General features: G+C 34.5%; 1 protein-coding gene across 2 annotated transcripts in view; it reads left to right on the top strand.

Moving 5' to 3' along the window:
* The window catches only part of KIF18A (kinesin family member 18A), an 80,040-nt gene that overhangs the window by 2,603 nt on the left and 51,532 nt on the right, over positions 1 to 25,905 (top strand). For both annotated transcript variants that reach the window (XM_007098465.3, XM_042959292.1), the window contains exons 3-11: positions 6,473 to 6,842; positions 9,178 to 9,335; positions 12,410 to 12,514; positions 13,241 to 13,351; positions 15,490 to 15,687; positions 18,013 to 18,189; positions 19,572 to 19,646; positions 19,850 to 19,962; positions 23,729 to 23,891. In XM_007098465.3, the coding sequence (XP_007098527.2) occupies positions 6,518 to 6,842; positions 9,178 to 9,335; positions 12,410 to 12,514; positions 13,241 to 13,351; positions 15,490 to 15,687; positions 18,013 to 18,189; positions 19,572 to 19,646; positions 19,850 to 19,962; positions 23,729 to 23,891 (1,425 nt within the window). In that variant the 5' untranslated portion in view covers positions 6,473 to 6,517. The remainder of the gene's footprint in view (positions 1 to 6,472; positions 6,843 to 9,177; positions 9,336 to 12,409; positions 12,515 to 13,240; positions 13,352 to 15,489; positions 15,688 to 18,012; positions 18,190 to 19,571; positions 19,647 to 19,849; positions 19,963 to 23,728; positions 23,892 to 25,905) is intronic.

Here is a 25,905-nt window from a genome sequence, read left to right as displayed (position 1 = left end):
CCAAGTCTGCTATTCTGCACTTATTTTTTTGCACATATATTTTGAAAAGCTGCATTAGTTCATTCATTCATCTATTGAACAAGTGTGTTTTGAGTCGTAAATATTGAACAAGCCCTGTTCAAGTTTCTAGGGTACAAATGAAGTCCATAGTCTCATAGTGCTTATATTCTAAAGAGGAAACAAGCAGTAAATATGTAACCAAATAATATTTTCCAGTTAATCTAGATGCTAAGAAGAAAAATAAAGCCCTTAAGAGATAGCCTTAAAGAGGAAAAGGCAAGGTGACACTATTTTGAATAGAATCTTTAGGGAAAGCCTCTGTGTAGTGCTATTTGAACAGAGACCAGAATAATGAACTGAGAGATTAAGATTTGCAAGTGTCTGAAGGTAGAGCCTTCCAGGAAAAGAAGAGAAAGTGCAAGGTTTATGAGGTTAGAATAAGACTGAGTATTTTAGGAACATTTAGGACAGTGTGACTGGAGCAGGAGGATAACATTTAAGGAAGGGGTTGAAGAGGTAGACAGGGCCAGATATAGAACCTACAAGACATGCTAAGGAGTTTACATTTTATTCTGATGCTGGGAAGTCATTGGAGAGTTTGGAGCTGGGGAATGACATGAGATACATAACATGATCTGATCGCTCTTGAAGAAGACATCAGTGCATGCAATCAATGAATTAAATAAAATTTATTATTTACTTGCACATAACTGGGGGTGAGTCTAACTTATTTGGTTTATATTTTTTTCTTGGGTGAACAGTAGTGGCTTGTAAGTTAAGAATTTGCCTCTTCAACTTGGTTTATATTATCTTGCAGCTGGTGTAGAGAACTAGATTTTAACACCTCTTCATTAAATGTAGCAGAGGAATGAGCTTTTTTTATATAAGTGAATGTCCCAGAAAATTAAATGTTACCCTTGTTAAGTATAACATGGCATGGTGTCTTAACCACCCTCAATAATTCATATAAAAGATGATCTTCCCATTTTCCTAATTTTGTAAACAAGAAACTGGGTACACTATGTAAAAATTTTTTTTTTTTTGATGCCTCAGAATCCTCATTGTAACTGCCTATTACTCCAGTCATACTTACTATAATATGTTGATTCTTTCAGAGAAATATATTGTATGTTTGCCTCTATTCTAAATGAGTGAGTTACTGTCTTGGATTCTGTGTCTACTTTTTATAATTTATTAATTTACTCATTAATCAAATGTTTGAGAACATGCTATTGACTAGGCTCACTGCAAGAGATTAGGGATATAATGGTAAAAACATACAGTCCCATTAGCTATTATTTCTTGTCACTTTTTTAGACCCTTTTCCAATCACATGTAATAATAAAATATTAGAGCTAAAAAAGGACTTTATCCTTTCACCAATCCTATCACTTTATAGATTAGCAACTGAAGCCTCTTCATTATTCTCATTTATATTCTACTTTCTCAAAACTAAACAAATACCTTTTTATTATAATGAACAGTGGTGTTGGAAGTATTTATCTTTAATGTTTTAGTCCCATCAGTGAAATTCTAGCAGCTTACTCTTGGTTCTATTAAACAAATATAATTAGGAGTAGATATGACAGAATTAATCAGAAATTGTGATTCTATCTTCTGAACAGTCATCTGAAAAGAATGTTTGAATCAACACATTATTACACAGATAGCAATATCTAGGCTTTTCTTTTGTTGCTTCTTGGTCAACATGGTCAAAGAATTTGCTTTCTGTGTGCCTTTATTCAGAATCAACTAGATGCCCATCTCTTTTAGTTGACCATGTCAGGAAAAAAACTGGCATCATGCATTAATGTAGGAAAAACTTCATATTTTAAGTTTATGTGATTATTTTGAGAGAAAAAGAGAGCAAGTGCACACGTGTGTGTCCTTGAGTGGGGGAGGGGCAGAGAGAGAAGGAAAGAGAATCCCAAGCAGGCTCCGAGCCATCCACAGAGCGCAACGCAGGGGTCAGTCTCTTGAACTCTGAGATCATGACCTGAGCTGAAACCAAGAGTTGGATGCTTAACCAACTGAGCTAACCAGGCTCCCCCAAGACATCAGTGTATTTGAACATAGACTACTTGTTTACATTTTGGTGATTCTGTTGACCTTGGGTGTTTTTATTAAGAAAATTATAGTCACTCCTTTGTTTTGAAAAATTGGAGAAATATGTGATACTTTAGAAGTTAAGATCAATGTCTTTCTTAAAATCTGTAACAAGTTGTAAAACAAAGTTGTATTTGAGTTTATACTTCTTAAACCCCTTTAGATATTTGTCAGTATTTCTACTTGATGTATTCCTTGAGTAAGATCATTTGCCTTCTAAAATACCTTCAGCAGTTTCCAGTAAACTGCAAAATTAAATCTAAACTTGATAGCCTGTACTCAAGATTTTCCAAATCTGGCCCCACTCTTATCTAGTTATAGCTTCTTAATGCAACCCACTCTGTTCCCTTTCATTCTCTCCAGCTGCCTTAGGACTGGGTAAAGCTAAGTTGAGTATTTCTTTATATACTGTAAAGTTGCAATTAGGTAAAACGAAACAGCTAAAAGAAATGAGATTTAAGCAGATTGACCATGCTTAAATCAGTTATGTCTTCACCACAAGCTCTTTCTTACCACAGGCCTTCAGACTTGCTGCCTAAGATACTTGTCCCAGAGAGCCACTCCTCTTCAGTTTCTGTAAAAAGACACTCTACTAGACAAGCTTTTCTCAACTGCCCCATCTAAAATAGGAGCCCACACATACACTCCTGCCATCTATCCTGAGACCCAGGAAAATGCCTAGCTCATATGTATTTAATGTGTAACTAGTTTTCCTTCCTGAAATGCTTTTTTTTTTTTTTAACCTTGTTAATAACTATGCATCCTTCAACTCTCTGCTCCTGTCACTTCCTCTAGGAAGCTTTCTAACTATTTGAGCCCCCCATGATAGTCTTATGTAGCACTATTAACCTTTATTTACCTTACAGTACTTGTCATAGTTACACCTTTACATATTTGTGTCACTATTTTACTAATACCACTTTCTCTCACTGCACTGTATATAATAATAATAATAATAATAATAATAATAATAGCAATGGTGGCAAACACTTGTAGTACCTATCGTGTGCCAGGCATTGTTCTAAGTTCCTCACAACAGTTCTGTGAGGTAGGCATTATTAGTCCCACTTTACAGATGAGGAAACTGAGCCACAGGGAGGTTACGTAACTTGCTGTCACAGCCAATAAATAGTAGAGCTGGAATTTTAACCTAAGGTATCTGGCTCCAACATCTAACAGTGAACGTATTGAGTTGATTCGTTAATTAATTCATTAGCAAGAGATCCCATCCAACCTTGAGATTCTAAGGTCTATTTTGAAATAATTACCTAATGTTTTGTGCTTATTTAACCATTTCATTTGTGTGTATTTTACCTATCATTGGCGGGGAGGGGAATTGTATCCATCAAAATCAAAGCATTCAATATTCCTAAGAGCTTTTAGAAGTGTGTATGGAGGTCAGTTTTTGGTATCACCCGGAATGTGGGATGCTACTGGCCTATAATAGAGGTCAGAAATGTTAAACATTCTCTAATACATGGAACAGTTCCAAACAAGGAAGAATTGTCCTATCCAAAGGGCCATCATAAGCCCATTGGGAAACACTAAAAAGATGAACCATATCTCTGGCAAGAAGAGACAAGAATGGGGGTGGATAGGGAAGAGAATTGACATTTATTGAATGCCTTAATACGCTTAATACTTGTTATATCTTTTAGCCTTCACAACTATGAGGTATTATTTCTTTAATACAAATGAGAAACCTGAGACTCAATGAGATTAAGTAACTTGTCCAAGGTCACAGAGGTGAGGCATAGGTGCTTTGTGGGACTTAGCTAGTCAGAAGGTAATTCTTCTGGATGGAACCTGACTGTTGGAATCAAAATGACCATCCTTCCCTCTTCAGCATTCTATTTCTGGGGAAAGACAGAGTCCTAAAAAGGGAGTGCTGTGTCCAGTGTCTCCTGCTTTTAGATTACTTCGGCCTTCTTTGAATTCTTCCCAAAAGTGTATGGCTTTATCATTGTTGATATTCATCCCATTTTAAAATAACAAAATATTGGGGCATCTGGCTGGCTCAGTTGAGCAGCCAACTTCGGCTCAGGTCATGATCTCACAGTTTGTGAATTTGAGCCCTGCGTCGGGCTCTGTGCTGGCAGCTCAGAGTCTGGAGCCTACTTTGGATTCTGTGTCTCCCTCTCTCTCTACCCCTCCCTTGCTCACGCTTTGTGTCTCTCTGTCTCTCAATAATAAATAAATGTTAAAGAAAAAATTTTTTAAATAACAAAATATTTTCTTCTAACCTTCCCCCTCCCCCACACCATTTCTTGGCTCACTTTTGTATTATTATTACCTGTGTTCACCGAGTCTTCTCTCATCAGGTTTTTGTCCCGTCTTCCCCTAGAACTTTTCTTCTAGTCGGCTTCCATGTTACTAAATCTCATGGTTACTTCTTAGTGTGTACTTTATGTATTAGCAGTATCTAACACAGTTGATGATCCTGTCCTTCATTTAAAGATTCCCCAAAAATCTTAGTGTCACTTGAAGCTCTAAAAACTAATAAAAGCTTCAAAGAGCATTAGGACTCTGAGGACAAACTGTACTTTTTTAACTTGGGTTCTATCCGCCTTGACATTTGTAGATTTCTAGATCTTCCAACACTCAGGCCAAGAACTTTGGAGTTATTCTTGAATGCTACTTTCTCTCATACTGCACATCTATCAGGAAAATCTATTGTCTTTACCTTCAGAATACATCCAGAATATGACCGCTACCTGCTTCTGAGTTGATAGCATCATCTCCTGTTTATATTACTAAAGTGTTCTAACTAGTCTCTATTCCTTATAGTGTGTTATCTACGCAGTAGTCAGAGTGAGCAGATTATATCGCAAAACAAAAAATTAAATGACACACACACAAAACCCTGATAAATCTCTCTGCCTGAAGTATAAGTCAGACCCTGGGCTTCCACTTAGACTGAAACACTACTGTTAAACCACATACAACCACAGCTAGGCTGCTCAAAAACCAAGCTTTTGCTTTCATAAGAACTTCAGCACTATTTTAGTTTGGGTTATGGGAATGGACAGGAAAAGATCTCTCAGAATCATCATGGTAATGAAGGGAAAGTCTTGGCTTTTGAACTATTTTTAATAAAAGTGATCTTGGCTGCAAGCCTGTTGGCAGTGGAAATTGATACATCCAGACTCTTCTCTACCTGTATCTTCACAAACCCCTGTGTTTAAAAATAGTTACAAGGATGCCTCAATTAGTTAGCCCAGGCATGAAGGTGATAAAGATGGCATATACACGATGACGTGTTCAGAGATCCTAATCTGCTCTGTAATTCTATAAGTCTACTGTACGTCAGTGATGGTAGGTTTAAAAATTGTCTGTTTGGAGCGCCTGGGAGGCTTAGTCGGTTAAGCATCCGACTCTTGATCTCGGTTCAGGTCCCGATCTCATGGTTCATGAGGTTGAGCCCCATGTTGAGCTCTGCGCTGAGCATGGCACCTGCTTAGGATTCTCTCTCTCCCTCTCTTTCTGCTCCTCCCCTGCTTACGTGCTTGCATGTGCGCACTCTCTCTCTCTCAAAATAGATAAACTTCAAAAAATTTTGGCTAGACTGTCTCACATAAAATTAAATAGTAAAAGTGAAGATAAACTAACAAAGATCAATAATTTGGAAACCTCAATTATCCAGAAAATAATCTAGAATCTAAAAGTTAAAACTAAGAAAAAAAATTTAAAACATTTTAGATTTTCTAATGTATTTATTCATCAAATAGTTATACAGTCTACCATGTGTCAGGCACCGTTTTAGGCTCTTGGAATGTTATCAGTAATCAAAACAGATTTAAAAAAATGCATGCCTTTAAAGAGTGCATAGTTTACCTGGAAGAGAGAAAATAAACAACAAATACAATAAATAGGTAAAAAATATATACTATTTGGAGATGGTAAGTGTTTGGGGGGGAAAAGCTGTATAAGAGTAATTAGGAATTGGTTTGGTAGTTTTAATAAGTCGTGAGGAGGGCAACATTTGAGCAAGGACTTGAAAGAAGCGAGGGACTTAGTCATGCAGATATTGAGGGAAGCATTTTGTAATAGAATGGCTAGTGGAAAGACCTTATTGGGGTGCCTGGTGTGTTAGCTGGAATGGAGGGAACAAAGGGAAGATCAATAAAATGGGAAATTGAGACCATTTAGAGAACTTAAACATGTACTCTGAATAAAATAAAGAACGACTGGAAGGTTTTGAACCAAGGAGTGAAATATACATTGTATTTTTTAAATGTACATATTTCCAGTAACATTTACCAGGTGAGTAGAATAGAATTATTCATAGTTTTTTTAGTGACTACTACATTCCAGTCATATTATAATAGAATTAATATTAATACTTTATTTTCCTTTTTAATTACAGAGAAATATTCAGGCTTTCACATAAACAGAAGCAAGATAGTCAATAATGTCTGTCACCGAGGAAGACCTGTGTCACCACATGAAAGTAGTTGTTCGTGTGCGTCCTGAAAATACAAAAGAAAAGGCAGCTGGATTCCATAAAGTGGTCCATGTTGTGGATAAGCATATCCTAGTTTTTGATCCCAAACAAGAAGAAATCAGTTTTTTCCATGGAAAGAAAACTGCAAATCGAGATATTACAAAGAGACAAAATAAGGATCTCAAATTTGTATTTGATGCTGTTTTTGATGAAACTTCAACTCAATTGGAAGTTTTTGAACACACTACTAAGCCAATTCTTCGTAGTTTTTTGAATGGATATAATTGCACAGGTAATTATTTCAGTTAGAGTTTAATTTTTCCACCTGATTTCAGTTTTACATTAGAATGTACATCAGCTTGGCCCATTCTTCTAAATATAATCAATTTTAAGGTGCTTTTTGCTAAAAATTATTAAGTTCAGTAGTATTTCACTGTAAATGTAGACTTCCTTTGAAATTCAATTATCACGTGCTCACTTCGGCAGCACATATACTGAAATTCAATTATCACATATAACATATCTTGAAACTCTCTCTTCTAGAGCCTTGCTATGGTCCCTTTAGGCAGTCATCTTCTCAGTTTCCTATGTTATTAAACCACACATATCTTGTAATTGATTCCAGATTTCTCACAATTTAATTCATTAGTATTCTCTCCGCTTACCTATACAACGATCTATCCCTGGGGAATAGTTGGACATTTCATTTATAGTACCTTGAAATAAAAATGTTAAAAGACCATGTTAATTGAGTACCATGTGCTATTTCAGCATATCTTCAGCCCACAAAGCATCTCTAGTGTTCTGGATAGATCTCTAATTTGCCTTTCAAAACAGCCATGTTCATTTCCTAGAGAGAGATCCAAAAGGCCAGTTAATTCAGTGTTTCAAAGGCCCTTAACACTATTATTTATATCTTATTTTTGTAATTACCACCATTTATGACATTTTCTTTAAGATACCCCAAAACTGTAACATGCTTCACTGTCTCTGACTCATTCAGTTTTATTACAGAAGACTTACCGTCTTGGTCAAATAAGAATAGAATGTGGTTTATTGATTAGAACTGTTGTTATTCTCATTTTTAAGTGTATATTTTCCTCATTCATGAAACTCCATATTGTCTCTAGAGATTTTTAAAATTTTTCTTGACTCCAAATGAAAAAGTCTCCACCAAGCAAATAGTGAATCTCTGTGAATCTTGACTTTTACACTATGATCCAACTGTCTTAAGACTTCTCAGTTTACCACTAGCTTACATAATATAGAACAAAATGAAACATGTGTCAGTTCAATTAATTCTGTTGAAAAGTATTTTAGTAGTTTGTTAATATTTGGTTTAGCAGGGAAATTTAACTTATAAAAATATTCTTACCAGTAATAATATGAGGACTTAATTGTCTTAATTGATTATTATGTCAGGAATTGCCATATGTAATTCAGAGTAGCTTTTTGTTTTTTGTTCTTCAAACATCACTTTTATGTTATGCTAGAGAGAATTGTGAAAACAAAGTAATTTGCCTAAAACAAATTTTATTTTTTTTAATTTTTTTTAATGTTTATTTATTTCTGAGACAGAGAGAGACAGAGCATGAGTGGGGGAGGGGCAGAAAGAGAGGGAGACACAGAATCCAAAGCAGGCTCCAGGCTCCAGGCTCCAAGCCATCAGCACAGAGCCCAACGCAGGGCTCGAACTCACAAACCGTGAGATCATGACCTGAGCCGAAGTCGGTCACTCAACTGACTGAGCCACCCAGACGCCCCTAAAGCAAATTTTAAAAAGGAATTTTATAAATGGCTTCTATTGGAATTCATTTATTCAGCAAACTTGCAGTGGATATCTGCTTTGTTTCAGCTGATTCGCGATTTGTGAAGGATACACAGTTTCAGACTTAGAGCTCACAGTTGGAAATACAGGGTGATACAGGCTAGAATAGAAGGATGTGCAGCATACACTGAGAACTCAAATGAGGGAGTACACATATCTGCCTGTGACATGGAAAAGTGACGTGTGCTGAATATTTAGAACAGGTGTAAGTGTTCCAGCTGGATTAACTGGAGGAACTCTTCAATGGAAAGGCAGTGGAGTAGATAAGGAGCAGCACATGCAGAGAACGTCACACAATCTAATATGCCTAGACCACAGCAAGGAAGGAATAGGATAGAGAGAGGGCTTAATAATATTAATATTCCAAGTGGAGGAATTTCTACTTTCTCATATAGGACTGTGGAACAATTAAGGAGATTTAACATACTCGATTTTGTTTTCATAAAAATAACTGTACAAAATTCTAAGAGATGAATTAAAGAAGATTGAGACTAGGTAGGGATACTGATAACTGATTAAAGGTTTTAAGAGTGCTGTAGAGGAAAGGGAGCAGATGAGCTGGGGTGGGGGGGGGGGTGGAGAGCAGTGGTACCATTAACCAGAATAAAGAATACAGGAGTTAAGAGCAGATTTGTGCTAAAATTCCTAGGTTTTAGGATAAGCCTAGAAGTTAATTTTGGATCTAATGAGTTTAAGGTTATGTTCGGGATATACAGATTGAACTCTCCACTGGACAGTGTATATAGTAATGTTGTGTGTCATAATAAAGAGCTTTGATCCCCCTTTTATAAAAACTTAGTACTTGCATATGGTGCCACTGGAGCTGGGAAGACCCACACGATGCTAGGATCAGCTGCTGAACCTGGAGTGATGTATCTAACGATGTTAGACCTTTACAAATCTATGGAGGAGATTAAAGAAGAGAAAGTATGTAGTACCGCAGTTTCTTATCTGGAGGTGAGTTGACAATATCATTCTTTAGATGAGTCAATGGTATTACAAAATCTTTAAGACGTTCCATGGCCTATTCAAACTATTTTATCATATAGGAATTTTCTTATGAATGTATAAAATCATTGAAATTCCTGCTCTTAGGTATTTGTTATGCATCTTTATCTCTTTCTGCTGAGTATGTTATTTTGGCCTAATTTCTGAGTAGCATGATTAGCACAAAGTCCTTCCAGATACCCTTCACCCAGATCCCCCATATTTTACTACCTTTACTACCTTTGTTTTTTCCCTTGGTATGTGTGTGTCTTCCTCTTTTTTCTAATCTGTTTAAGTTACAAACTTGTAAAAACAAGAATAACCACTGAATAGTTATCAAAAAGAGGAAATTAACAGTGATAGAACACCATTACCTAATCTATAAATCTTAATGAGATTTTGCCAATTATTCCAATGTTGCCCTTTTTGAAAAAGGAAATCTAAGATCATAAGTTGCATGCAATTGTCATATCTCTTTAGTTTTAATTTGGATTTTTTTTGTCTGTTTTATGTCACTGTCATAAAACCTCTAATTTGTGTTAGTCAGCAATTGGATTCAGGTTGTAAACTGGCAAGAACACCGTAGAAGTAATGTTGAGTTCTTATGGTATCATAACTTACGTGGTTAGTTAGTCCCATTACTGGTTTGGTTAACTTTGATCCATTTCATTATGTTGATGTAGGCAAAATTTCTGCCCTATAAAGATATTACTTTACCCTTTATCCTCTTACTCCTCAAACTTTCATCTATTACTATTGGCATCCACTGATGATTCATGCCTGAATCAGTTATTATGATGGTAGATGATAGTGATACTTAAATTCCATAATTTCATCTATAGTCATTCCTCACTTTCTCCTATACGGAAAGAGCTTTTCCTTTTCTTTATTATATCAGTGTGAACTCATGGTTTCTTATTATTATTTAAGAGCTTATAAACCTTTTCCATAATTATTTATAAAGCTCAAATTATGCTAGATTTGACCAGTCAAGTCTCCTTCATGTTTCTCTTGTGTCCTTTGACATACGCCATCATTCTTTGAGGACTTCTGCTTTCTTAGTAGTAGCTGACATTCAACAAATCATAACTAGGTGGTAGGCACTCTTAACTTTGTGTTCAGATAGTGTTTCTGATGCCAGTGCAGAAACAAATCCGTGATTTTACTGCCTATTCGTTTGTGGTATCGGAGAGAACATTTCTACTGGTTACAGCTCTCTTATTGACATCTTGTAGTTTGGTTCCTACTGAGAAAGTTTCTTCACATTTCAAAAATTGATTAAGATATGTAGGTTGCTGAAAAAACTCATTGTCTATAAGTAAGTGTTGAAAAAATTGCTTTGAACTTAATTGGGGAAAGAGCATAGCAGTATTCATTATTTCTTCCTTAGATCCTTTTGTAACTGGGGGAATTCTAAAGTTTGGTTATTTTTATAATGTTTTTAATTGTTTTTTCTTTTAATCTGCCTTCATTTTATTAATGGTAAGGAAGGCAATGTCTGATCTAGTGGTTTTTCACTCAGGCTCTGCACCCGAGTTGGCTATGGAGCTTTTTAAAAATAGACATACCTAGGTATCACCCCCTGGACATTTTAATTTAATAGGTCTGGATTGTGGTTGAGGCATCTTAGGTTTTTTAAAAGTTCCCAGGTGATTCTGATGTGTAGACTGGCTTGAGAATGATTGTTCTAAATGTGTATTTTGTGTGATTGAAATGGGTAAGGGGAAGCGTTTGAAAAGTAACTGCTGCTTATCAGAAAAATAACAACCAACAAAAATTATCTCTTTCGATTTTACTACTTTTAAGAATTTATTACATTTTGGGGCACCTGGGTGGCTCAGTCGGTTAAGCATCCTACTTCGGCTCAGGCCATGATCTCACGGCTCGTGGGTTCGAGCCCCATGTCGGGCTCTGTGCTCACAGCTCAGAGCCTGGAGCCTGCTTCGGATTCTGTGTCTCCCTCTCTCTCTGACCCTCCCCATTCATGCTCTGTCTCTCTCTGTCTCAAAAATAAATAAACGTTAAAAAAAAATTTTTTTATTACATTTAAAAATGGTTATCATTCATTGTAGAAAATCTTACGAGAAATGAAGTATCACTATTGGCTATTTATTAGAACATGGAAATAACTTAAAATATTTCTTAAAGCCTTAATTCTCTGTGTGTGGGGGGGGGGGTGGGGGTGTGTGTGTATGTGTTTAAGTTTTATCACTAGTTGTAGTTGTGATTTGTTTGGCAAGTAGAAAATTCAGTAACTTTGATAAATTCATAAAATCAATAGTACCATTTTTATGCCTTGCTTACAAAATTACTAAAAAATATATATATTGCCAGAGACATAAAATACAGATGTGTATTCAATGCCATGCAGTAGGGTAAAGCTATTTGGCACCACTCTGCTATTACTTTTGTGACCATGGACAAATCACTTAACCTTCTAGGGCCTCAGTTCCCCTCATCATTCGAATGAAGGGTGTGTGTGTGTGGGGGGGGGGGGTGTCCTATTATGGAATTTATTATTAAGAATTGCATATTAAACTTAATGCAATTAAAAGATAAATGAAATATATCCCTGAGTATGGGTTTTCTTTAACTTTTAAGCTCTAAAATTTAAAAAGTTTTGACTGTTGGGGCATAATAAAATAACATATATCTTCAGTAAGAACCATGGCATCTCCATATAACTTACTAGAATCTCCCAAGACCTTATGTCCCATATATTTCCAGAAAATAGGAAAAGACACATCCAGCTATCTTATTTGTTTCACTGTAGTTATCAAACTAGGAATTATAGAGTAAGAATATAATGACTCACCTCTAAATTTCAGTTGCAAACCTAGGTAATAAAAATTCTGTTTTCTCAGACGATAGAAAATTAATGGCAACAAGAGGTAGAATGGGTGAGATGAATGAAAATGAGTTGATGCTTACCTTTAAGATGTAATTCTAATACAACGTTAAATCAGTAGCATATGTGATGTTATCACTATTATTTCAACATCAGTGCTAAAGCAGTTGTTTTTGGGTTTTTTTCCCCCCTTAAGGTATATAATGAACAGATTCGTGACCTCTTAGTAAATTCAGGACCACTTGCCGTTCGGGAAGACGCCCAAAAAGGGGTAGTTGTTCAGGGGTTGACTTTACATCAGGTATGTTTATAAATTTCTTTTTCCTTATGCTAATAGCAAGTGTGATTATTTAGCCGTTTACTTTTTTTCCATTGTGTTCAAGATAGAAAAATAATGAAGTGCAGAGTTAAAATAATCAGAGTATATCTTTAGTATTGTTTCCCTTTGAAATAATTGAATGACCTTTTCTTTTAAAAATCTACTTGAAAATTTAATACCATGTGTTCTGCATAATACATTTATATTTTATCTCCACAGAAAGAAAAGATTTTATCTTTTATTTCTCATAGAACACCAAAGTATAGTTGACCCTTGAACAACATGGGTTTGAGCTGAACGCGTACTCTTATGTGCAGATTTTTTTCTTATAAACACAGTACAGTACTGCAAATGTATTTTTTTCTTCCTTATGATTCTCTTAATAACATTCCCTTTTTTCATTTATGGTAAGAATACAGTGTATAATACATGTAACATGCAAAATATGTATTAATCACCTGTTCCTACTATCAGAAAGACTTCAAGTCAACAGCACATTATTAGTAAAGCTTTGGGGAAATCATAAGTTACACATAGATTTTCAATTCCCTGGAGGGGAGGGGTGGGGAATATTTAATGGGATTCAATTTATAGAAAACGTTTTTTACCTTTTATCTTTAAAAGTCTTTTTTCTTGTTGAAAGTTTATTAAAAATTTTAAAGATAGATGGCTAATTTGTATATTTTTCTTTCACTTAAACTTTTCTAGCCCAAATCCTCAGAGGAAATTTTACAGTTGTTGGATAATGGAAACAGAAACAGGACACAGCATCCCACTGACATGAATGCCACATCTTCTCGTTCTCATGCTGTTTTCCAGGTAACAGGCCATTAGACTATTGCTCTTAAAATTCAATTTAAAATGAACAAAGCCAAATTCATGTGTGGTAGTTTTCACATATACAAAGAAAATCCCTTCATCTGTGGACTCCTTACTCAGTATTTCCTTAACTCTACAGCTTTGAAAAGATTTTATCAAGAATATTCAGAATTGAGATGATGTAAATCGGAAGTATAAAGTTTTACATGTGTGAAGATACAGGATAGTAAGGTAGTAGTGTTAGAGGGTTTTTTCCTTGAGTTAGTTGTTTTTCTTTTTTTAAGTTAGCAAAAATATTTAGTCTTTTCTAAAGATAACCTTATATTCAGAGCAAACTTTCTCTTTATAGATCTAGATTTACAGAACCAATAAGTTGGGGAGATACTGATTCACTTTCTAAAGATTTCACCATAGGGACTGTGTGAGTAGTTGCATTCCTGAAGGGCATCAATTGCATTGTTACAGTTCTTTTTAGGAATACAATTCTAGAAAGAGTTAAAGCATAGGTTAATATATATTATTTTTTGTAGCTTCTGGTCCTGTTAAAATACAAATTATTTTATAGCTTCATTCCAGATTATATTATTGGAGCACATCTTATAAAAGAAATTGACATAGTTGAAAGAATTCATATCGGAAGCAGTCAAGTCATTCAGAAAGTCTCTAGTCCATAAAATTTTATTAATCTTTTCTGTTCTTTCCAATGACTCTTCATTTATCAGTGGTCATGAGAGAAATGTTTATCTGTGACACTGAAATTTCCCCCAAATGTCTTAGACCCTGCTTCATAAGAATATTAGCAAAGAGTTTTATAATGGAATAATAGCTAATCTTCTCCATCTTTTTAAGTTTGCCACTTAGCTTATTTCAGTTAAACTATAAAGTAACCTAAATTGGCTCAATAAATGATGCTGTATGCCAACGAGCTGAACATGACAAATACATTTTACTATTTTTTTTTATATGGGATATTTTCTTAAATATAACAACATACAACAATTTTGGGAATTAGAATACATTTACTCTCCAATTTAGGCCGACATCAAATTCACCTTTCCTTTAGGAAAAGTCCCCGGACAAAGGCAAAGCATTCTGACCACTGCCTTTCGTTCTGTTAAGAATATTATTTCTATGGGAATGCAAGCTGGTGCAGCCACTCTGGAAGGCAGTATGGAGGTTTCTCAAAAAACTAAAAATAGAACTACCCTACCACCCAGCAATTGCACTCCTGGGCATTTATCCAAGGGATACAAGTGTGCTCTTTCGAAGGGACATGTGCACCCCCATGTTTATAGCAGCACTATCAACAATAGCCAAAGTATGGAAAGAGCCCAAATGTCCATAGATGGATGAATGGATAAAGAAGATGTGGTATATATATATACAATGGAGTATTACTCGGCAATCAAAAAGAATGAAATCCTGCCATTTGCAACTACATGGATGGAACTAGAGGGTATTAGGCTAAGTGAAATTAGTCAGTCAGAGAAAGACAAAAATCATATGACTTCATTCATATGAGGACTTTAAAAGACAAAACAGATGAACATAAGGGAAGGGAAACAAAAATAATATAAAAACAGGGAGGGGGACAAAACAAAAGAGACTCATAAATATGGAGAACAACCTGAGGGTTGCTGGAGGGGTTGTGGGAGGGGGGATGGGCTAAATGGCTAAGGGACATTAAGGAATCTACTCCTGAAATCATTGCTTCACTATATACTAACTAATTTGGATGTAAATTTTAAAAAATAAAAAATAAAGTAAAATTTAAAAAAGAAAAAAAAAAGAGTATTATTTCTAGAGTACCTGTTCCCTACCACCACCACTGGTAAGTCTATGTTCTGGTTCAAGGGTTACCAGAACACAAATGGTAGTTGTTTTGAGCTTCTGTCATGCCAACAGTCATTTGCCCTCTGGTACACATACGGGAAATCTCACTCTTGAGGTTTTTTTCAACTTCCATAATTCTGGTATTCTTACATATCAGCCAGTCAGAATATTATACTTTCTTCAGTATGTTTTTGAAATGAAAATAATTTTGATTTCATGCTCTTTTAAAAATAAAGTACACATTTCTCTTTTAATTTTGTTAAATCTTATCCTCATTTTTCCTATTCTCCTGTAATTTCAAAAAGATTTATTTGCGACAACAAGACAGAACAGCAAGTATCAGTCAAAATGTACGAATTGCCAAGATGTCACTCATTGATCTGGCAGGGTCTGAGCGAGCCAGTACTACCAGTGCTAAAGGGACCCGATTTATAGAAGGCACAAATATTAATCGGTCACTCTTAGCTCTTGGGAATGTTATCAATGCCTTAGCAGATACAAAGGTAGGTGCCATATGTTTACTTATTTAAATATATTGAAATGATGAAATATGTATAATTCCTAGAAAGATACTACTTAAAATAATTTTTTTTTAATTTTTTTTTTTAACGTTTTATTTATTTTTGAGACAGGGAGAGACAGAGCATGAACAGGGGAGGGTCAGAGAGAGGGAGACACAGAATCTGAAACAGGCTCCAGGCTCTGAGCTGTCAGCACAGAGCCCAACGCGGGGCTCGAACTCACGGACCGCGAGATCATGACCTGAGCCAAAGTCGGCCGCTTAACCGACTGAGCCACCCAGACGCCCCAAAATAATTTTGTTTTAATGGTCTATTATAAATCAAATGTCATTTGTATATAGGGCAAAGATCACAGAAAGCCTAGTATATCAAATAAAGCTATATTTTGTTTCGTTTTAGTTTCTAGTTTTAGAATCAGAATTTGTTGAAAGAAAACGATTGACTATCATATTCATAGTCAGTATTTTATCGTACTTTCTCATCACCTATTTTCTACCTGATTATTAAAATCACCATTTAGGGGTACCTGGGTGGCTCATTTGGTTGAGTTTCTTATTCTTGATTTTGGGTCAGGTTATAATCTCATGGGTCGTGAGATCAAGCCACGTGTCAGGCTCTGTGCTGATGGCATGGAGCCTGCTTGGTATTCTCTCTCTCCCTGTCTGTCCCTCCCCTGCTCATGTACCCTTTCACTCTCTCTCAAATAAACATTTAAAAAAATAAAATGATCACTTAATGATCACTACACAGCAAGCATGATAAGTGAATTGGGATGAATATGAAAACCATATTTAGAAAAGCTAAATTTTGTTCTGGTTTGTATTTTATATACTGTAAGATTGGGTTAAATGTTAGAGTTTTAATTTTTCTTAGGAAGAAGGGCTTAAGATATAAAGTATAATCAAATCACCTAATAAGGTCACGTTTATTATTAGATGTCTTTGAGGCATTTAAAAATATTTTACGTCTATATGCTGGAGTGTTTACTAGAATACAGCATATTTAACAATTTCTGTATTGGTAAAAATGACTTTTTTTTTAATCAAGTTCAAGCCAGGTTCAAGATTTAAGAAATTATATTTAGGAAAATACAGGTCAATGAATGCTAGGAAAATGTTGTATTTTGATTTAATAAAATTAAAATGATTTGGGAAGTGTTTTTAAAAAAGGCAAGTTCCTGAAATCACATAAAGATTACAAAGGCAATATGTCTTTTATATTCTAAGTTAAAATGTCAAACATGTAAATAGCATGATAAAGAGACTGATTTTCTGAACTTAAGCCATTTATAGCATTTTTTCCATACTGTCTACATTTTTAATAATTGACTCTCAACTATTGAGTCATTTATGAGTCCATGTTTAACGTATGGACTTGTACATGTAAAATCATTTCAAGTTAACTTGTACATGTAAAATCATTTCAAAATCATTCCACACTATTTGGGAAACACTGCTATAGTGGAAAGCACAGTACTACTGGGAACTGGGGCACCTCGGGTGCATTTCTAGCTCTGAATTATCAGGCACATGACCCGAAGCAAGCCATTTCACTTTTGGTTTAGCTTCCATTAGTCTTTTGTATAATATGAAAGATCTACACTAGATAGCATAAGATTGCTTTTAGCTCAACATTATAATGTTTTGTTTTTATATAGAAAATGTGCTTTTTGGAAATTTTGATTTTTACTTTAAAATCAGAACTGTATCTTTTAAGTAAAGGGGAACCTAGAAGTATTAAGTTCTCTTAGAACTCTGTTGTCCTTTCAGATGAAGTCTCTGTAAAATTATAATTTTAATTTACTTTATGTCCATGTTAGCTAATTATTTAATGAGAGAAATAGCTGTATGCCATACAAAATTCTTATTATATTTGTATAGGGCATGTAATACTTTTGTATTTTAATTTTTTTTAATGGTGATTTTTTTTTAATGGACATTTATTTTTTTAAGAGAGGAAAGTTGCTAAAATAATATGGAAAGATCTTCTTAAATATACTCCACATTCAGTTTTCCCAGTTGTTAACATTTCACATTTATCTGGTGTACTTATCACAACTCATAAACCAATATTGATTTTTTTTAATTAGCTAACGTTTATTGAGATGGGGATATAATCCTTAGGTAGGATATTTGTTTTATATATTCACTCAATAGTTCCATAAGATTCATCATCATCATTTCAGTCACCAATTATATCATAAGTCTCTGCAAAGTTGGGCAGTGCTTAAATTCTTAGAGTGAAGTGATAGCAGGTTTGCATTTAAATGTGGAAAATGACATAAGAATTCTTTTTTTGTTCTTTCAGAGAAAGAATCAGCATATTCCTTACAGAAATAGTAAGCTCACTCGCTTGTTAAAGGATTCTCTTGGAGGAAACTGTCAAACTATAATGATAGCTGCTGTTAGTCCTTCCTCTGTGTTCTACGATGACACATATAACACTCTTAAGTATGCTAATCGTGCAAAGGACATTAAATCTTCTGTAAGTGTGTTTACTCTGCCTTTGTTGTAAGGGCATTAGATGTATACTATTTTTATAACTCTGAAAAATATTGTATTTTTACTAATGAATTAGCAAACAGGGTTAGAAATGTCTTTATTGGCTTGGTTAATTGAGCACTTACTTGGACAATTAAATCATTAAGCATCTTGATTACATATATAATAGATACCATTATTTAGTCTTTTGGAAGCTAGAATGCTTTAGTGCCTTTCTTCCTAAACTTTTTCACATCATGGCACATTATATTTTGATGGCACCCTGGGGTAATTGATCAAGGCTTTAACACATTTGTTATAGCCAAGGATGATGCCATCTGCTATAGCTCAGATCTAGCCCTTTCTTCCTGAAAACCTTGGACATGTTAGGTAATTTCTACAAGCCACGGTCACTTCATCTGTAAAATAGATATATCTGGCTCAGTTTATGAAGTAAATAACCCCTTTAAAATAATTCATGATATTGATGCAACCAATATAGCTCTAACAATATAATAATTATTGATTAGGTCAGTATTCTCGCCAGTAATTTGGGGCAATTTAAAGAAACTTAGGTCAAACATGATATATGTTTAAAAATCACAGGATCTCAGGGTTGGAAGAAACCTAGAGTTCAGGTAGTATGATGATTTCTCCTCCTGCTTACCCTTCTGCTACTCCCACTGTATGAAGATGAGCCAGTTATTGTCTTCCTTAGAGAAATGTCTATATACATTTTATATAATTAATTGGGAAAGATTATATTATATGGGTACACAAAGCTTTTCACATGTTTTTCATATATTCCTTACACCAACCTATTGATACTCAGAATTTTAAGTACCAAATTCTAAATCAGTTAAGTAAGAAGTGGACAGGGCCTTGAAATCAAGTATTTGGACTTATATCTTTGATGTTTTCCCACTATTCCATAGCTGCCAAAGAGCCCATACAATTATAAAAAGGATAAAATGTAATAAGAACTCATTAAAAACTAGTTGAACTTAAAAATGATTGAAACTTAAAATTATCTCTAAATTTCTTAGAAGTCAGAGGAAAAAGAAAATGGGCAATTTTAATTATAATGTGAATGAATATTTTGTAAGTTCTTAAAAGTATCTTTTCTCAGGTAGTAAGATAATTTCTTTATAATTTCATTTATTTTGTAGATGTGCTCAGCATGTCCTCTTATCATAGATTTTGAACATGAGCGTAAATGATCATGATTATCACATGACTGTAATTGTCTCAAATTTTGAATTCATGGATCTGAATTAATGAGGATATAATGCCATTTTTCTCATATATATATATATATATATATATATATATAGCTATGTGCTTATTATCTACCTACATACAATCATAATTTCTATCTTTTAACAGTTGAAGAGCAATGTTCTTAACCTTGACAATCATATAACTCGGTATGTAAAGATCTGTAATGAGCAGAAGGAAGAGGTATGTCTTCTCTTTATGTTAATCTCCTTTAGTTCTTCATTTATGGGATTCTGCAAACTTAATTGCTTAAAAATTTGACATTTTTTTTCTATTATAGTTGAAAATCTAGCATGTTCAGTTATTTTTCACAGCTAACATTTTTCTGTAGCCATGTATTATGGAGACAAATAATTTGTATTTTAACTAGTGTTTCTCTCTACTAGATTTTAATGTTAAAAGAAAAACTAAAAGCCTATGAAGAACAGAAAGCCTTTACTGATGAAAATAACAAAGCAAAGTTAATGATTTCAAACCCTCAGGAAAAAGAAATTGAAAGGTAAAAATGACATTAAGATCTCATTTTGAGGATTTTATGGTTTTGATTTAGTCAGATATTTTATGTTATCATCATTTTTTGTGTAAGTATGTCTTTATATATATTCTCAACTGAATTCAGGAAGTCACTGATCAGATCAGATAATTTTAGTTATGATTATACACAGTTGTGATTATACCAGGACTTGGGTATAAGATGGAGAAAGTAAAGCCAGTTACGTCACTTATGAAATTAGTTCTTAGCTGTTTTCATATTTTTCTTCTCAGGTGTCTTATTCCACTCAGGCTGCTGTAACAAAATACCACAGAGTGGCATCTTATAAACAAAATAAATAAACAAAAATTCTTTCTCACAGTCCTGGAGACTGGAAGTCCCAAGATTAGGGGGCTAGTATAGTTGGGTGAGGGCATTCTTTCCAGCTGAAGATTTCAATTCTTGAATCCTCACATGAACTCTGAAGGGAGATCTCTCTCTCCACAGCCTATCTTATAAGGGCACTAGTCCCACACATGAGGGTCTCTGCCCTCGTCTGATTACCTCCCAACAGCCCCACTTCCTAATACATCACCTTAGGTGTTAGGTTTCAACATAGGAATTTTGGGTAACAAACATTCAGGCAATCTCATCTGGCATAATATCATTATTTGTATAGTTCACATGAATCTTATCTACTCTTTCTTGACTATGTATAACTCTAATAACTCACTTAGTTTGGTTAATTATTTGAAGGGACATCTCTCAGCGATATAAATTAATACGGAATTTTGATAGGTTCCCACTAAGCTTCCTAGCAGGTAATTGGGGAAAAAAAAAAAAAGGTGTTGATAATACGATATTCACGAATACTTCTCCCCTAAGCAGTTAAGATAATTTTCCAAATTGTCCCAAAGGGGATGCTAGTTCAAAAGCTGTGAATCTTGAGTAGCTCTAAGAAGGCAGTAAGAAATTCTTGGATCAAACAAATTTGGAAATTACACCTTACTTGAGGATTCTAGGTGATTTCCAAAGTATATCAGTTTATTAAAGGCTCTGAGAGGTCTTATAATAAAGGAATCTGTTCAATCTTGATTGAAGTTGACTGAAGTTAAAGTTACTTGACATTCTCCAGAGCCAGTGTTCTGTTATCATTAGTATGAGAAACTAACCACAATTTGGAAACCAATGATTATTCACACTGTTTTAGAACTCTAGAGGTTATAGAAGATATCTTGCTATATGTAAGGAAGACTAGTTGACAGTGACTTTCAACCTAGTTTCAGGTACGACACCATTTTTAAAATTGGATTTGTATTTTGAAGTTTATGGAAAATATCCTTGATTTGAAAAAAATAATGTTTTCTGACTCAGTTGACCCCAGATGCTAAGATTGCTACTTCTAGTAATAGTACTTTATCTTTGTAGATGACTTTATAGTTTTTGATGATTTTTAGCCCCATATCAATTTAATCTGATCACTAGAACAATCCTTTGAAATTTGAAGTGGGATATTGTTTTTTCAAAGATAAGCCAAGAACTTTTAAATCTTAATCTTTTTCTTCCATACCATGCTATTTTACAAATATCATAAGAGGTAATTAAACAACTATTTCTCTGAGTGACAATCAGTTTTTAATATAGCATAAAGTTGACCTATATATTGGACTCCTTTCTTGCATGGAATTGTTCAACACTATCTAACCAGATTTAGTTATCAGTTGAAACCTTATTAAACTTTTCTGCAATTGATGGCTTTAAGTTTTGAACCTTTCCTTCTGGTAAGATAATTCTGGAGGGAGATGGCCTGAACTATGAAATAAGCATTTCAGGGCGGTATTTTTCACATTTCAACCTGATTTAACCAAGAGTAAAAGCCTTTAGAGTTTTAATTTGTACAACATGTTAAATAATTTACTTGTATTACAAAGAAGCTTTAATAATCGGGTTATATACCCCATAGCCTTTGTCATTTTCCCTCAAAATTAGCTGTCTCCTGAAAGAAATATATGAAATAACTTTTATCATATCCATCATACTGTTACATAGAGCTTTTTTAATGCCATGAATTTGCAAAGTGTCTTTTTAAAAATAAACTTAACATTTTTATATGGTTGAATGAGATGAAAGGAAGAATGTACAGTATTTACTGCCTATCAAAGCTATTCTAGGAGAAGTCATAAAGAGAAAGTACAGTTCTTTATATACAGAATAATTATAAAACTTCACTATGAGTGTATCACGAAAATTGTGTAGAATTTAATATTCATCATGTATCACCTAAAATTATTGGCAAATATTTTTGTTACTAGTTACTTGAATGTTTTAAATGACTAGAAAATAGTTATGAGTCAATCCCTTAGGGTTCTTACTGTTTTAAAATGGTAAATTTTTTTTTAAAGGAGATCTCTAGAAACCTTTGATACTATTACCTTTTCTTCCATCCTAAACAATAGACCCCCACCAACTAAAATAAGTCTGAACCACAAAATTACAAAATTGACCAATATTTAACTATGTCCTTGAATAAAATGTTATTAAAAAACCTGAGAAATTATCTTTGAGTATAACCTAAAGATAACTTATCAATTCATTTACTGGCATTAGCGTGTTGTAATATAATACAATGGAATTGCAATGTCCGTACATACTTCCTATGAAATATTTATCAGTTTGACAAAACTGCAATAAAGTCGATGTATTGTGGTTTATAGCCATTCCCAATAGAGTTTCATTAAGAACTACTGACGTAAATTGGCAATGTTTTTACCACAGGTCCTCACAAATACATTTAAAATTCTAGCTGAGGAACATTTATTTTTAAATGCATATACTTTGTTACAGTTGTATTTTAAAGGCTTCACAGTTAATTTTTCTTTGAGAGTTTTACCTGTATGTGACTATTTATACTGTTACTGTAGCTCAGACCTACCTGATCTGAGATTTTAAAACATAAATATATACTTACAAAACTAGAATATTGCTGAGACCAATGTTCTGGTGACCCTGGAGGATGCAGATTTGCAGGTTCCTTTTAGGCCTTTTATAGTAGTTTCTCAGCTTGAGGCCTTTTATGTGTTTGGAGATGCTGTGAATCAAATTCCCCAACTTTGATTCTCTAAATCTCCATTGCCTTTGGAGGAAAGACACTGGAGTGGCTTTTCTAGGTTTGCCACATTGCAAACTTGGTTGTTTTGGGTCCTGGCAGTGTCAGCTGACTCTTAGCCAGGCTGTAGGGGGTACCTAACCTTATGGTGTGTTTTTGCTGTAACAAATTCTGAAACTAAAAACTGGCTATCTCACTTTCCCTAGGGGGCCATGGAGGCACCATATGATCATGCCACCCACTGCTTCTTTCTTTGCAGTGAGCCAACATCAAAACAACACACAATAATGTGTTGCTTCTGGGGCCTTGTTAATTGGGATAGTACAGGTCCAAATTATCATCCTTTTCCTACAAACAAAATATTTTTGCTAATAAGCAGCTGGATTACATAGAGTATATGACTTACATACCTATGACTTATATATAGAGGCCTTATAATACCCATATCTTTTAATAACATGATCTTCCTTGAAAGAGGAAGAATACAGTAAAAATAATTTAATATTCTTTTCCAAACATTTTGTAATTTCATAGGAAACACTCTAACCTATTTGCTGTTTGTCGTTTAGTCTAATTCTGTGAGTGATATATATTCTTTTGCTCATTTATTTCTTTAGGTAACCATTGTAACATCTGTCACAAAATTAGTGAGATTCTATAATGTGTTTTAATTTTTAATTTTGGTAGATTTCAAGAAATTCTGAACTGCTTGTTCCAGAATCGAGACGAAATTAGACAAGAATATCTGAAGTTGGAAATGTTACTAAAAGAAAATGAACTTAAATCATTCTATCAACAACAGTGCCATAAGCAAATTGAAATGATGTGTTCTGAAGACAAGGTAGAAAAGGTATTTATTTATAATTAAATTTTAGGCACTGTAAAGACATGGGGACTTCTAATTCTAGAAATGTGATAGATAATGTTATCTAATCGCCCATTCACTACAAATACCTGGAAATGCTGGGGGAAATGTATCAAAGATTGTTTCAAATGCATAGTTACATATGCAAGACAGAAAATTAAATTCCTAGGTGTCAGAGAGAAAACGGAAACCAAAAGAACAAAATCTCAGTTGGAACTGTTGCTTCTGTGAGGGTTGTTGGAATGCTTAACATAAACCTACCGCACTCAGGAAATGTTGGGTATCAAAGGTGAGGCAGTGGGAGCAGTATATCCCAGATGTAGGTGATAATGTACAACTTAGACCAAACTCAGATCTTTTTTTTCCAGGAAAGAATATTTTATCACTAACACTGTTAGAATTTCCATTGCGTGGTACTTGAAAAGGCAGACCATCTTTTACTTGGTTTTATTATTTTATGCAATTGTACACTGCCCTACAACCTCCATATACACAGCCCACTCCCGATACCCTAGCTTTGATGTACACTGCTATTTAGATAAGGGACTGAAGGGAGACCAGGGAGATAGAAATGGCAGACCCCACGTAAAGCTGGGAACCTCAGAAGCCTTCACCGTTCATATTGGTGGTACACCTTGAAGAAACATCTTCTTAATCAGCAAGACAACCACGCCTAGAGTAAGAAAAAGTCTCATGTAAAGATTATCATTATAAATATACTTTTCAAAGAGTTGAGGTTTGAATTTTTACAATCCATATGTTTTATTTAGTAAAGCCTTAAAATGAAAAATTAACATAGAAAATGGTATCAGAGCAGCAATAATCTATGGGTAACCATGCAGAAGCCGTACAGAAATAGCCTATTGAAACAGACCCTCAACTCAAATTACTAATGAGAACTCACTGTCCAAATTACAAAACACATGGTAAAACAATCCACCATAAATAAGTCAGCAGACTTAGCAAATAATGACAGGATCCCCAAAAATTCAGACACTAGAGCAATCTGATTTAAAAACTAAAAAAACTACTGGGGTACCTGGATGGCTCAGTCGGTTAAGGGTCTGATTTTGGCTCCGGTCATGATCTCATGGTTTGTGGGTTCAAGCCCCGCATCGGGCTCTGTGTTGACAGCTCAGAGCCTGGAGCCTGCTTCAGATTCTGTGTCTCCCTCTTTCTGTTCTTACCCCACTCATGTTCTGTGTCGCTCTCTCAAAAATAAACATTAAAAAAAAAGTTTTTTAATCTATAAAAATGACTGGGGCGCCTGGGTGGCTCAGTCGGTTGGGCGGCCGACTTCAGCTCAGGTCATGATCTCTCAGTCCGTGAGTTCGAGCCCCGCGACGGGCTCTGTGCTGACAGCTCAGAGTCTGGAGCCTGTTTCAGATTCTGTGTCTCCCTCTCTCTGACCCTCCTCTGTTCATGCTCTGTCTCTCCCTGTCTCAAAAATAAATAAAACGTTAAAAAAAAAAAAAAAAAAACTATAAAAATGACTAAAGTCATCAAAGTAGGAATTAATGATAAAGGAATTAAAGGTCAAAAGAACATACATTATACAAAAAGAAAACAAATGAAATGTCCAGAAATTAAAGATTTATTCACTGAAGTTTATAAGTTCATTTTATAGGCACAATGTTTTAAATACTTTGCATGCATTAACTCAATTCTCAGAAAACCCTATGGGATATGTTATTATCCTCATAATTAAGATGAGGAAACCAGAGGACAGAGAAGTCATTTTGGGCAAAGTCACACCTCTCATTAGTATCAGACCTATATGGTCTGAACTCAAGCAAGTTGATTCCAGAACCTGTTACCTCTGTCCTTTTCTATGTGTTAGATACAGCTAAAGATGAATTACTGAACTGGGAGATCTGAGGAGACTATGTCAAATAGAGGATAAAAAATAGCAAATGTAAATAAAATGTTGCATGAAGGACAGACTGAAAAGGCATGCATTCTTCTAATAATTGTTATGAAGGAGGTATATTAGTGCAAA

The sequence above is a fragment of the Panthera tigris genome, chromosome D1 (genome assembly GCF_018350195.1).
Source record: "Panthera tigris isolate Pti1 chromosome D1, P.tigris_Pti1_mat1.1, whole genome shotgun sequence".
Classification (NCBI taxonomy): Eukaryota; Metazoa; Chordata; class Mammalia; order Carnivora; family Felidae; genus Panthera; species Panthera tigris.
Note: the sequence above shows the minus strand (reverse complement) of the source record. Positions and strands in the feature narration are given on the sequence as shown.